This window comes from Amia ocellicauda, chromosome 4, assembly GCF_036373705.1.
Source record: "Amia ocellicauda isolate fAmiCal2 chromosome 4, fAmiCal2.hap1, whole genome shotgun sequence".
Taxonomy (NCBI): Eukaryota; Metazoa; Chordata; class Actinopteri; order Amiiformes; family Amiidae; genus Amia; species Amia ocellicauda.
The window spans coordinates 31,993,605-32,006,850 of record NC_089853.1 but is presented as its reverse complement, the minus strand read 5'-3'; the positions used below and the strand labels follow the sequence as shown (position 1 = coordinate 32,006,850).

The window sequence follows — 13,246 nt, the reverse complement described above, 5'->3', positions numbered from 1 at the left end:
GCTCACGAAGGGAGGAAAAACAACGCGCAGAAAGAAAGAAAGACACGCATCAATCGCCACCACAATGCAGTGTTGGCCGCTTGTGACGGAAAGACGGGTGTCTCTTAGTGACATGCTGAACCACTGTGATGAAAAAAAATCAATACTTTCATAATAAAGGAAGCTTGTTTTCGAATTTGTATTTATTGGGACAATAAACGGTGTTTTTGCACTTCAATTAATCTTAAATCAATAGTCCGCATATTGCATGACAGCAAACAGGCAATCTGCTATCATTGTCAAGTAGTGTCCCAGAAATGCGTGTTTGCACATTCAAAGTTCATCGGATGAGGATCCCCATACCCACCATCCCAAGAAATTCCCAAGAAATTCAGTCTGTTTCAAAGCTGCTTTCCAAATCTTGTCCCCCCCAGTGTTCAGGAAATAGTAACTAGCACTTTCTGTAAACATGTCGACAGCAGATTATGATTATCTTAGAACATGGTACATGGTCAACTTACCTAAAATGATTAATTGCGATTGCGTAACAGTGTTAGTCAATAACCAGGGCTTAAATGAACTTACTCTGGGAATGAGCTTAGCACCAGTCTTCTACTCTATCCCTCCCGTGGTACTTTTGTTTTCTGGAACACTAAATCCTTGATTCACGTTTACCATTTAATGATGCTATAGGCTAGAGGATTAACCCCTCAGCTGCCCTGTTTTGCTCCTATTTTTTAAATGTAGTCTGGTTTCTAGAGGTTGTAGCTACATAATATTCTTCTGCTTTATCTCTTATTAAATTAATACATCTTCTCGTCCTTTGGGGTTTCACTTTAGGTTTTATTTGCAGTAGTTGTCGCTTCCCTTTCAGTGGTAAAGGTTAAAAACAACAACAACAAAAACTTGATTTAATAAAGAAGTGCTACAGACTTGAAGGCTATTTCCAGGCAAAAAAACAGAGGAAAACTAAAATGCTTAAAAAATGTAAATACACACAATTATTTATGGAATGAAAGACTGTATCATACAGATAACTAGCAGAATGTAATTTGTTGTCATAACCTTTATGTACTGAGCCTGTAAGATAGCAGCCTAAACCTGTTGTTCAACTTTTTCTGGTCCCCATATTTCATTCTTTCTGGTAAGGCAGCCAAATTGTTGCTATTCTTGACCATCAAAACTGAAGACTTAAATGTAACGATTTATTCTACAATGCCAAGACAGTTTTGACGTTGAATACAATTTGGACCATAATGATTGAAGGAGTGAAATCATTAATCAATGTTTTTGTTATTATTGTTATTATTGTGAGCTGTGGAGGGGGACTGAATTTGGGTTTTCGTTTGTTTTATGTTCTTAAAGATTAAATAGGAATAGGAATATTTATTTAACTTTACAATTATGTGTAAGGTGTGTGTGTGTATGTTTGGATGGTTATAGGTATGAACATTTATAGTATTATATTACTTATAGTATTTCCTGCCAATATTGTGATTTCATACACTGTATTTAAAACAGTGATCTGCAGTTTAACAGTCACATATATTGACATATATTGCTATTCAGAGCATAGTGCATACAGTTTCACAACTGTAAATCCTAAAGAGTTTGAATGTAACTATTACACAATGGCACGATTTGGGCTCTGCATTATTTTAACATGGAAAACTTTTCAGAAGCACGTGCACACACACACAATTATGAATATTGTTCTTTAAATAAAATAATCTGAAAACAACAACCCCCAAACATGAAAATATAATTTCAAATAATAACACCAAATATACTCAGAGCTTTGAAAATGTCCTCAATATTTCCTCATATAACAGCTACACAGGGGCAGAAATGAAAAGCTATCTTGTCAGACCTTTCTTTTATTAATTGGGCATTACATCTTCCAGACATATTTTCTCAATTTCCTGTTGAACAAACTGCACAAAAAGTCATGGATGAGAAAGGTGAAAGGAAAGGACTTTAACACTTATCAGCTAGGGAACACTACTTTCTCTGCATATTCAGTTTCTTACATGGTGGAATCTTGTTTTCTTTCTTTCTTTCTTTCTTTTTTTCCCCAACCAAATATTAATTGAATCATATGAATCACATTTTCCTCTTAAAATACAACAAAGAAAACAACAACCGCAGCAGCAGCGAGAAAAGTAATGAATATTGTTCGCCCGAGGTGAAATTGAATGCTCTGGTAATGTTGTGAGAAGACAGATTAAAATGAACTGGAGAGACAGAAAGAAGAAAGCAAAACAACAACACATTATATGCAACGGCAGATTAGGGCAGTGAAAATATTATTAAAATACAAAACACAAAACTGGGTTACCACTCATCTATCCTTTTAAACCCCCCAAATGGATGAGGTGAAAGAGCCAGTGATAAAAAAAAAATGGGAATTTAGGTTAATTAGGGAGCATTATCCTCCAAAGGAAAGATGCTTGGGCTAGGGATTAAGGATCTTGTTTATAGTCACTAATAGTGTCCTTACTTGCCATATGGTCTACTGAGAACAGGGCCACTGAACTGGGCTAGATTTGCAAGACGTGTTGCAGAGGAAAAGGGTATTACGGCCCCCAGTAATAGCATTAGGCTGCCTAGAGTGAGTAATAATGAGAGAACGGAGAAGAAATCCCCAGCGTGGACAGAGGTAGCTGCTATTTTCACTTCACCAATCAACAAAGTTTATTTTCCCTCATACAAAGAAATCATGTCTAAACATACACACGCATACACACACACAATAACCAAAGATAATGTGAGGAAGAGTGCATTTCAGTCACATCAAAGGCTGCACTGAGATATTACTTTGCTTTAGTTTCTAAGGGGTGGTAGTGTGTGTCTGTGTGTGTGTGTGTATTGGGGGGTATAGATAAATGTTGCAAAGATCAGTGGCCACAGGTTAAAAGGGGGGACAAAATCTGTACATTTATACTCCCTGGGTCAGATCTGTTGACCAGAAATTTCACCTCTGTATCATTGTGGATTATGTAGTCATGTATCCAGTATGTGCTAAGCATCATGGAAACTCAAAATCGCTAGGCTTTGTATAGTTAAAACCCCCTGGTTAACCATGTCCCTGATATATCGTAACAATTTTGGGGAATACATAAAATCTCTGCGGCTAAACCCTATGTCAAACAAACAAACAATAAAATCAAACAGTCAAATAATAATAATAATAATAATAATAATAATAATAATAATAATAATAATAATAATAATAATAGTAACTATTAGTAACTAAACTGTTTCTGTGATGCATGATAATACTAGCAAGAAAGAAAAATGCAGAAAATAAATAAGTCATTAATCAATTTTGTATTTTTCCCCTTCAGGACCTGTATGGATCTGACTGACTGTAGCAACATTCTTTGGGGGTTACAAATCTACTCAGATCAGGAAAGAAGCTGCTTGCTTTCTTTCTCAAAGGTTGCCGTCAGTTCCTCAGAGCACTATCGGTGTCTGTCTTATATAGAGCATGTCACTGTCTTTGCACAGGCCAGACTCCGGTCTCTAACGTAGTTAATTAGGGATGAGGCTAATGAGCCTGGGCAAATTCAGAGCAAATATTTCATCCATGGCTGATCCCATTTTACATGACATAACTGATGTTTTTTAATTTTTATTATCATATATATATATATATATATATATATATATATATACACACACATATATACATATATAAATATCCACATTACATTTTGCCCACAAATGTGTGAAATCTCTGGTGTTGTAATCAATTCCTTCTACCAACATATATATGATCAGAAACTTTGTTTATCTGGCTAATGGATGGAAAAACAAGTTTAACTTTCAACATCTTACTGAAGAGTGAAAAGGAAAAAAGAAAAGTTGCAGAGAATAATTACATATATATATATATATATATATATATATATATATATATATATATATATATATATATATATATATAAAAATGTGGCAAAAAATAAAATGACAATTACCAGCCCATCTGAGAAGCTATTCATCCTCAGATTCTGATGATTTTAGAAATGGCAGAGATCAATACAAGTTTAGGAACAAGGAACAAGTTTAGCAGTCTGAATTTTTGATGCTGCCATAATTTCCCTTAAATATAGTATTCAGAATTGTTGGCAGACACCCAGTTCTGCTGCAAGAAAAAACTTGTGCCCTATTCAAATCCCATAACATGTTTTTCTTTTTACACTTACTGTTATTATATCTCATATACTAGGCCGAATGGACTGACAAATAAACACCCACACAGTTGTAGTTGAAAGTATTCACATCACATTGCCAATGTTATTTGGCAATTCATTCAGTTTTGTTTACTTGTTAATTAAATTATCATTATTTCTCACTGATATCTTTTCAGAGTTTGATGAACACTGATTCAGTCCAGGGGAAACAGTGAATTCTGACTGCTACCGCATAGAAGTCCAATCAACTGGAATCATTACAATTTCATCTAGGCTGAATCAGTGTTCAACAAACCCTGGAAACATATGAATGACAAATACTGTAAGCTTAATCCAATGAACAGTATTTATTAAACAAAAAACAAAAAAACTGTTTGAAATCAAGAGTGTGCATACTTTCACAACTCTTTCATTGCATGGAAGGATGTATAACAAAATAATAGCTGCACCAACTGTTCTTTTACATCTTATTATTTGTCATCTTCTTCATATTATTATTATTATTATTATTATTATTATACATATAAAAATAACAAAAAAATAACATAACATCATAACATTCCCAAATCACAATTACATTATAAACTTACAAGAATCTGTATAGGGTTAAGAGTTCAAAGGGAACGTATTGTAGAGTGATTTAAGTAACTTTCCCAAATTTGTTTGAAAAATTAATATCGAAACTGTTGATTGTCTCTAGGGTGACACAAGAAAACACTAGTGACCCTTCAATGTATCACTCAGTCCTAAATAAATGAACAAAAGTATGAATGAGTGAATGATTTACACATCACTATGCTTACTGTTTGCAACTTGGACAGGAAGTTCAGTGATCCGTTAACTTCAACTAGCTGAAGAGTAATATATTGGTTTCTTTCTCAGACAGGGTAATAACACCATAGGCAGGGTTCTGGTTAAGAGACTTGTGGGTGGTCTTCATTTAAGATTAACCAAGAGAGAGAGAGAAATAAAAAAAATAAACAATTATATTTTCGAGGCAGAGACTGGCTTTGGTTAGTTATTATTTAGGGTGTGCACCCATCAGCGATTTATTGATGATTATTTTAGTAACCTCAGAGCATGTGTTCTCAAAAAGCCCAGCAATTCTTCCCTTACATCACTTACAAAACATATATGTAGATTCTGTTTTTATTATGACCTGCATATGAGCTGCAGGAGCTTGTCTAGTCTTGTTATTCGCTCTTACTCAGTGGGTTTCATGTCCACTAATCTGAGGTATGTAACCAGCCTAGATAAACCAGTTTTACTCAGGTAGTTGGAAAAAATAACCCTTTTTTTGGTGTGTGTTTGTTTTCATTTCTCATCAAATATCTATATCTGGCCTTACATTTTTGTTGTTATGTTTTCCTTTCCCATTTTCTGTTTTATTTCAGTTAGCAGGGTACACAAAGCTAGCAGCAAGGTAAGAGTCAGGCATGGATAAGGATGAACTTCGTGCTGTGGGAAAAAAGTGGATAAAACCAATTGGCTAGAACTTTGTCACTTGGAACCAGAAAATCAAATCAAACTGCACAGTGTTAACAGCAACATTGCACCAAAATAAATAAATAAATTAAGAAAAAAGTCTGGAATCAAGAGTTACCATTTACAATAAAAAGACTAGCTCCTTTCTTTAGCATTTACTTCCAATAACTAGGGATGACTCAGCCTTATGACCTCAATGTAGAGACATAAAAGAAGTTATTTTTATTTGCTTTTGAAGGCCAGTCCAGTCATTAGTTGACGTGGATACCTCAGAGTCTCCATCGTCAGAAATGGAGGTCTTAAAAAGCCTCGAATGCTACTACAGCACTTGAACTGATCACCTGGCAACAACAACAAAAGCAAGCCTGTCCTTTGAGCATGTTGCCCTCTGCACTCATTCCACGGATCCCCTCTGGAGACAGACATGTACAGCAGGCATATTTTCAGAGATGTCCATGAGTTAGGTCTAAGTTAGGTCACTCATGGGCCCATCCACTGTGCAGCCCTGATCGCAGCGATTAGAAATGCAGCGAGTAAAGCAGTTAATCTCTCTGCAAGCATGTTTCTCTACAGTACATTTAGCAGAGGACTTCAATTATAAAATGAATTAATCTCTTCTGCGGGGCAGTGAGAATCTAAAAAGCAGGTAACACCCCCTCCCCTGAATAAGGGCTCCATGTTTTTTTGTTTTGTTTTGTTTTTTATTGGTAGAGAGGGAAGCTCTGGCAGTGCATCATGGGAGTGAACGATGAATCATTAAGAAGCTTACAGACATTCTGGCCGATTAGATTTTGCTCTTCTAATCTGTGAGATTATCGTCACACAATCCTGTTGACTGGGAGCACGTTGTTTGTGCAATACCACTTTTTATTATTATGAATTTGTTTTTGTTTTCCTTGTTAAGCTGCGGGAAATGAAGCGCAAAGAAAAATCGAAAGAGCAGTGAAGCTGACTGGACTGCAGCAGCTAAAAGAATTCAACATCCAGACCCACTTCAAGGTTTGCTGTGTAGAGGCCAGCAGAGATTTACTCTAGTCTTCCTGGTGATGTATTTGCGTTTAATTCAATTAGCATCCATGTGGGTGTGCTTTTGAAAGAGAAAAAGGAAAAAAGAAAAAGAAAAACTAAAATACTACAGGCTGTCAGGCATGTAAGCTGGCGCTCTGCAGCGATCTGAGATAGTAGCTCTGAATTGATACCAAGCTTTGCATTTTCATTCATACTTTGAGAAGAAGAAAAACAATAATTAAAGCTGGAACTTCTGCCAGGCTCTGCAAATGTTGGCTTTCTGAACTGAAACACACACTCAGGAGGCAAGCCAGGTGCACAGGACCATGGAGAGGCCGGAGTTTGGTCAAGAGGCTTCACAGACCCATCCAGATGTCATGCCTTGGGACAGTACTGAGGAGAGCGAGCTGCCACCCAAGTCCCAGGCTGAATGTAGAGAGGCCTGTAGGGAGGAAGATGAGGAAGAAGAGGAGGAGGAGGGAGAGCAAGGTAACAGTGAAAACAGCACCAGCAGTGGTGGTGGCAGTAGTCAGTTTGAGACCCTGGGTGTCCCTGGGGCAGAAAGCACAGAGGCTTCTGGGGCGACCAATCCCAGGGTCAACAGGAAGCTTGTGAAGACACCCAGTTTTGGGAAGACGGTACGTTTCCAGCTGCCCCCGGATGTGGAGCCAGTGGCGGGGAGGGAGAGCCCTGAAGACAGCTTCTTCCCAGACTATGACCTAGAGGAGTGGACCACCTCCAACTTTGATGACTTCTTCCAGGCGGATGAATGGCTGGACATTACAGGTATGCACTGCCAATCAAATGGGCATGCCATAACTACGGCATCCTAATTTCTCAAGCACATTTTATTTATTGAGCTGAGAACTCACTAAACACCGTGAAAACACACTTTAATTTGTGCTGTAAGCGTTCAAAGCAAGATTTCTGATGGTGCCGTTTTGTTGGTTTCTACACTAAGAAAATGGTCGATACTTAGGCTGTGTTGTATTTTCCTGGAGGGGCATGGGGGAATATTATTCACAGGGAAATGTTTTACATTCAAATTAACATTTATATTCTAAGGATAATCTTTTTTTATTTGATTTTAAAAGGGAAATACAATAGTCCTTGAAGGTATAAGAATCACTGGTAGTGGAATGGGACTGTGCTGCAATAAACCCTATTAGTACTGGGGTTTATAGAAATATTATTAAAAATATACATGGTCTATACTCTTCTACTCCATGAGGACTTTGGTTACATTTTCTCTCCAATAATACCTTTATCTGTGAAGGCCAATAATAATGATGTAACTCCTCATAAAATATACATTATTTTAAAAAATAATAATTATATATATATATATATATTCATTTTAATTTGCCTATTTATGTTGTTGTTATCATTGCTGTTTTGTCTGCTGTTCTGAATACCTTTATCACACTTATCGTCTGTTAATTTATAATACATCATGCTAATTTGCATTGACTAGCTTGATCAAATCAGGAACACTGATTGGTCAGATCAATGGCAGGAATTGTAAACCGCTGATTAGTATGACTTGTTTGCTTGGCATTATAATTCAGCAACAACACTTACTTTATTAGCGGTGGTGTCGTTAAAATATATATTATTTTCTTTCAGTCTCAGGTGAAATTTCAAATTCCATCCTGTCTTAAGTGTTTCCGGGATTATGGAGTCATATGGTCACCCTACTGTAGAACTATTTTCTGATGCTGAACGGTTATAGAGGGCTGTGCACCGTTCAGTCAACAGTGCTGTTCTAATAAAAAAGCGAAATATTATATCCTACAACTTCTGTTACAGTATATGCTTCAGAGGGATTTTTATGATAACGATGATTAATATTATTTATACTACTTTAAACAATAATAATGATAATAATAATAATTCTAATGATAATGATGATAACACTACTACTTCTACTACTTCTACTGCTAATAATAATATCATTTTCACTAACAGCTCACCACTGTGAACAAGTCAGCCAATTCAGCTTTTTCTCAGCATTTTCGGGACGTCTTCCTTGTTCACTCCATGAAGTCACATCCCTTTTAGCATCCCTTTAAGGAGAGAAGAGAATTATATCAGTTGTGTATCAAACATAATAATGATCAATCAGTCTGAAAGGGAGAATCTTGAGAAAGCCTTGACCCAATCTAGGTCTTAACATTTGCAATTGTATTTGAATATACATGCTCAGTTTTCAGATCAGGTGTGGTGGCTGTAGCACTCTTCAGGTTGCCCCTAGAATCCCTGGTGTGCACCCTTGCTCTGCTCCTTGAGATCCTTTCAAGCCATCACAAATCATAGGAGTGTCTCTTGATCTGAGCAGGTAGCCTAAAATGTCACCCCTCCCCGGTCTGCCTAGGCGATGGGCTGTTGAGGAAGAGAGTCCTGGAGCCAGGGCAGGAGCAGGCCGTGCCCCCTGCCTGGGATCAGGAGGTCACCATGAAGCTTCTGGGGCTGCTGGAGGATGGCACAGTGGTGGAGAAGGATCCTAAACTAGCCTTCACTATGGGGGAGGGGGACGTCAACCAGGTGAGCATTGTTGATTTGCATGACACTCCCAGAAGGATTTTCAAAGCTACCAAAAACAATATATATATATATTTTTTTAAACTTGACTTTTACCAACTCTATTTATAAGGGGGCAAATTATTTTTCCCATGTCTCCCTTCAATACCTTTGCTGCCACTTTGTTTTCCCCTACACATGTTTACAACGATTTTCTGAAAAATAATACTCAATTTCTGTTCCGGAGACAAAGGGATTCTGTCAGTGTCGTTGACTCCCGAGTCTGGCCAACATATTTCAGAATAAATAACACAACCAAAATACATAGTGGGTCACTGTGACTCTCATACATTTAAAATGATTGATTGAAAGGTTGGTTAAATGCTTTTGAAGTTTTGTTTCAGCCACTTTGGCGAACAATGGAAACAAACATCCCAAAAATATATTTATTGTAAAAATTATTAGCAGAAAGGAGAACACTTTAAACACAAGTATTAGATGAATTCATAAACAATAACAATTAGAACAATTACTAATTATAAAACATTTTTGTTTCCTTCCCATTTCATATTTTGTTTTCCTTTTGTGTAGGCAATTCTTTCTTAAATATGTTGCTACTACAAAGGCATTTGGACAGTTTTTTACAGTCTTTTCTAAAGTTGGAGAAATACATCACTGTACAAAAGTGGGCTAGATGATAGAGTCAGTAGAAATGCCTTTAAATTATACTGTATGTGCTCTTTTATAACAGGCCTTGGAGCTCTGTGCCTCTTCAATGCGGCTGGATGAGATTGCATTACTGATCACCGATTCACAGTACGCTTATGGCCAGCAAGGAAGGTATGAGATAAATACAGTACTATTCACTTTTTTCTTCCCAAAGCAAACACTGTTGCTGGCAGTATCCTGTGCCTTCCTTTCCTGTATGAGATTTCATGACAAGAGGATTGTAATGCTGCTGGTTTATTCAGTTCCCCTGGAGCAGTGCAGTCTACAGTCCATGCATTTACATCAGTAACAGTGTAACCCTTTACCAGGGGAGCCTCTAAAGGGATTGCCAGATATTGTCACTTTAACCACATTTACATCTGTTGGATATAGCTTTAAACAGTGAGGATCCTGTTCATAACTTCATATCAACTGCCTTCATTACTTGAATACAACCCCAGTCCCAAGGAAAGGGATGTTTCTCCTGAGAATCAATCTTGAATAATAATAAGATTAATATCACAGGCTTATTTATATTGTGATTATTCACATCAGACTGGGGACAAATATAGTCATTTTTCATGATTCATTTGAGACTATACTAGCTTAAATATTGAAATGGTATTTTCATCCAGTTAATAATATGTGAACATATACACTCACCTAAAGGATTATTAGGAACACCATACTAATACTGTGTTTGACCCCCTTTCGCCTTCAGAACTGCCTTAATTCTACGTGGCATTGATTCAACAAGGTGCTGAACGCATTCTTTAGAAATGTTGGCCCATATTGATAGGATAGCATCTTGCAGTTGATGGAGATTTGTGGGATGCACATCCAGGGCACGAAGCTCCCGTTCCACCACATCCCAAAGATGCTCTATTGGGTTGAGATCTGGTGACTGTGGGGGCCAGTTTAGTACAGTGAACTCATTGTCATGTTCAAGAAACCAATTTGAAATGATTCGACCTTTGTGACATGGTGCATTATCCTGCTGGAAGTAGCCATCAGAGGATGGGTACATGGTGGTCATAAAGGGATGGACATGGTCAGAAACAATGCTCAGGTAGGCCGTGGCATTTAAACGATGCCCAATTGGCACTAAGGGGCCTAAAGTGTGCCAAGAAAACCACCACCACCAGCCTGCACAGTGGTAACAAGGCATGATGGATCCATGTTCTCATTCTGTTTACGCCAAATTCTGACTCTACCATCTGAATGTCTCAACAGAAATCGAGACTCATCAGACCAGGCAACATTTTTCCAGTCTTCAACTGTCCAATTTTGGTGAGCTTGTGCAAATTGTAGCCTCTTTTTCCTATTTGTAGTGGAGATGAGTGGTACCCGGTGGGGTCTTCTGCTGTTGTAGCCCATCCACCTCAAGGTTGTACGTGTTGTGGCTTCACAAATGCTTTGCTGCATACCTCGGTTGTAACGAGTGGTTATTTCAGTCAAAGTTGCTCTTCTATCAGCTTAAATCAGTCGGCCCATTCTCCTCTGACCTCTAGCATCAACAACGCATTTTCGCCCACAGGACTGCCGCATACTGGATGTTTTTCCCTTTTCACACCATTCTTTGTAAACCCTAGAAATGGTTGTGCGTGAAAATCCCAGTAACTGAGCAGATTGTGAAATACTCAGACCGGCCCGTCTGGCACCAACAACCATGCCACGCTCAAAATTGCTTAAATCACCTTTCTTTCCCATTCAGACATTCAGTTTGGAATTCAGGAGATTGTGTTGACCAGGACCACACCCCTAAATGCATTGAAGCAACTGCCATGTGATTGGTTGGTTAAATAATTGCATTAATGAGAAATTGAACAGGTGTTCCTAATAATCCTTTAGGTGAGTGTATATTAAACACAAAATCCACAAAAATAAACTATCTGAAAATGTTCTAGTATTTTCACTGTTTCACAAAATACCATTATGTGAAAATATTTATATATGAGAAAACATTAAAGCATTAAATTAAAGATAATTACTAGGGTTAAATACTGATTACTGATGGCGTATTTGAAAAAGTTAAAAATATTTAATCTGTGTCGTCCTGTGTTATGGTACTTAATCCTACAGTACATGCTGACATGCTGCAGAAATCCATCAGGGACTATTTATTTTGTAGCTTTGCTTTGGAGATACTCATAAGTGTGGGGCAGCTGAGCTTCATAAAGTGGTATGAATTTCACACAACACAAAACCCACCCACAGCACACCACTTGAGAGAAACACAGGGAACAATTCAAACAACAAGACAATCATTGCCTAGTAACTATAACTGAATGTTTATCCCGGTCTCCATTAATCTCCAGATACGTGGCCACTGTTTGTGTCTATCCGCTGTGTGAATGAATTAAGGAAACTCTTACATAAACTCCTGCTTCGCTCTCTGTCATCGGTCCCATTTAAAAAAAAAATCTGACATGTTCACACTCAGGAACAAAGTCCTTTTGTACCTGTTGGTCACTGGGAGCACTCTCATCCACTACACAGTGGCTAATGAAGCACAAACGAGTGGCAGATGGCAACTCCAGAACTCATTTAAGGTCGGTCGAGAGATTCTGGGGCCCAAAACCCAAATTAAATTCTCTTTGATGATGGCTAATGAGTTTGTTTCATGAAACGCAGGCAATTAAAGAGGCCACTGGATTATTTTGGTGTGAATGAGTCCAAAATTATTAACTTGGCATCCTACACACTAAAGCTATAACACTTTCTTATTTGCCTGATAGCAACAGGTTACATCTTTGTATCATGCGCTTATATTTTGTAAGTCGCCCTGGATAAGGGTGTCTGCCAAGAAATACAAAATAATAATAATACTCATGGCTGATGATTGCAGTTAGTCTATAATCCATTCTTCACATGAGGAGTTATCTTTGTCCTTGTTTTTATTTTTTAAATTTGGTTGTGTGGAATGGAATGGATTGGGAAAGTGAGTATCCCACATCTCTAAGGATTTTCCTCACACTAAAATAAAAAATGTATGGTGGAGATGTTGGAATGGAAGGCCTCTGTACTGCATCTTCCTTGTTCTCCTCCAATCTCAGCTTGTTGGATCTGGAGCTGTTCGTGGTTGAGAGTGGAGGTGTTTATTTTCAGCAAGTCCTGCGTGTAGGAGCACTGTGCCACTCTGTGTCCCTCCTGCGAATCTCGAGCGAATGCCAACAGGTTTGGGAGGCTGTGGGGTGTGAAGCCTAATGAAGGCTGGATCGGTGTTTATCAAGAATGTGTATGTGGGGCAGAATATAGACCTCCTCCTGGGACAGCTCCCCAGGGATTTCCTGCAGGGATTTCAAAAAGGAGATAACTAAGCTGCTTTATTAGCTACTCCTCTTTTTGAA

At 37.9% G+C, this 13,246-nt stretch overlaps 1 protein-coding gene across 1 annotated transcript in view; it reads left to right on the top strand.

Moving 5' to 3' along the window:
• Positions 1–6,954: 6,954 nt before the first annotated feature.
• fkbp16 (FKBP prolyl isomerase 16) overlaps positions 6,955–13,246 on the top strand; it is a 46,300-nt gene continuing 40,008 nt past the window's right edge. The window contains exons 1-3 of the mRNA XM_066701901.1: positions 6,955–7,454; positions 9,043–9,212; positions 9,940–10,028. Coding sequence (XP_066557998.1) covers positions 6,995–7,454; positions 9,043–9,212; positions 9,940–10,028 — 719 coding nt within the window. The 5' untranslated portion in view covers positions 6,955–6,994. The remainder of the gene's footprint in view (positions 7,455–9,042; positions 9,213–9,939; positions 10,029–13,246) is intronic.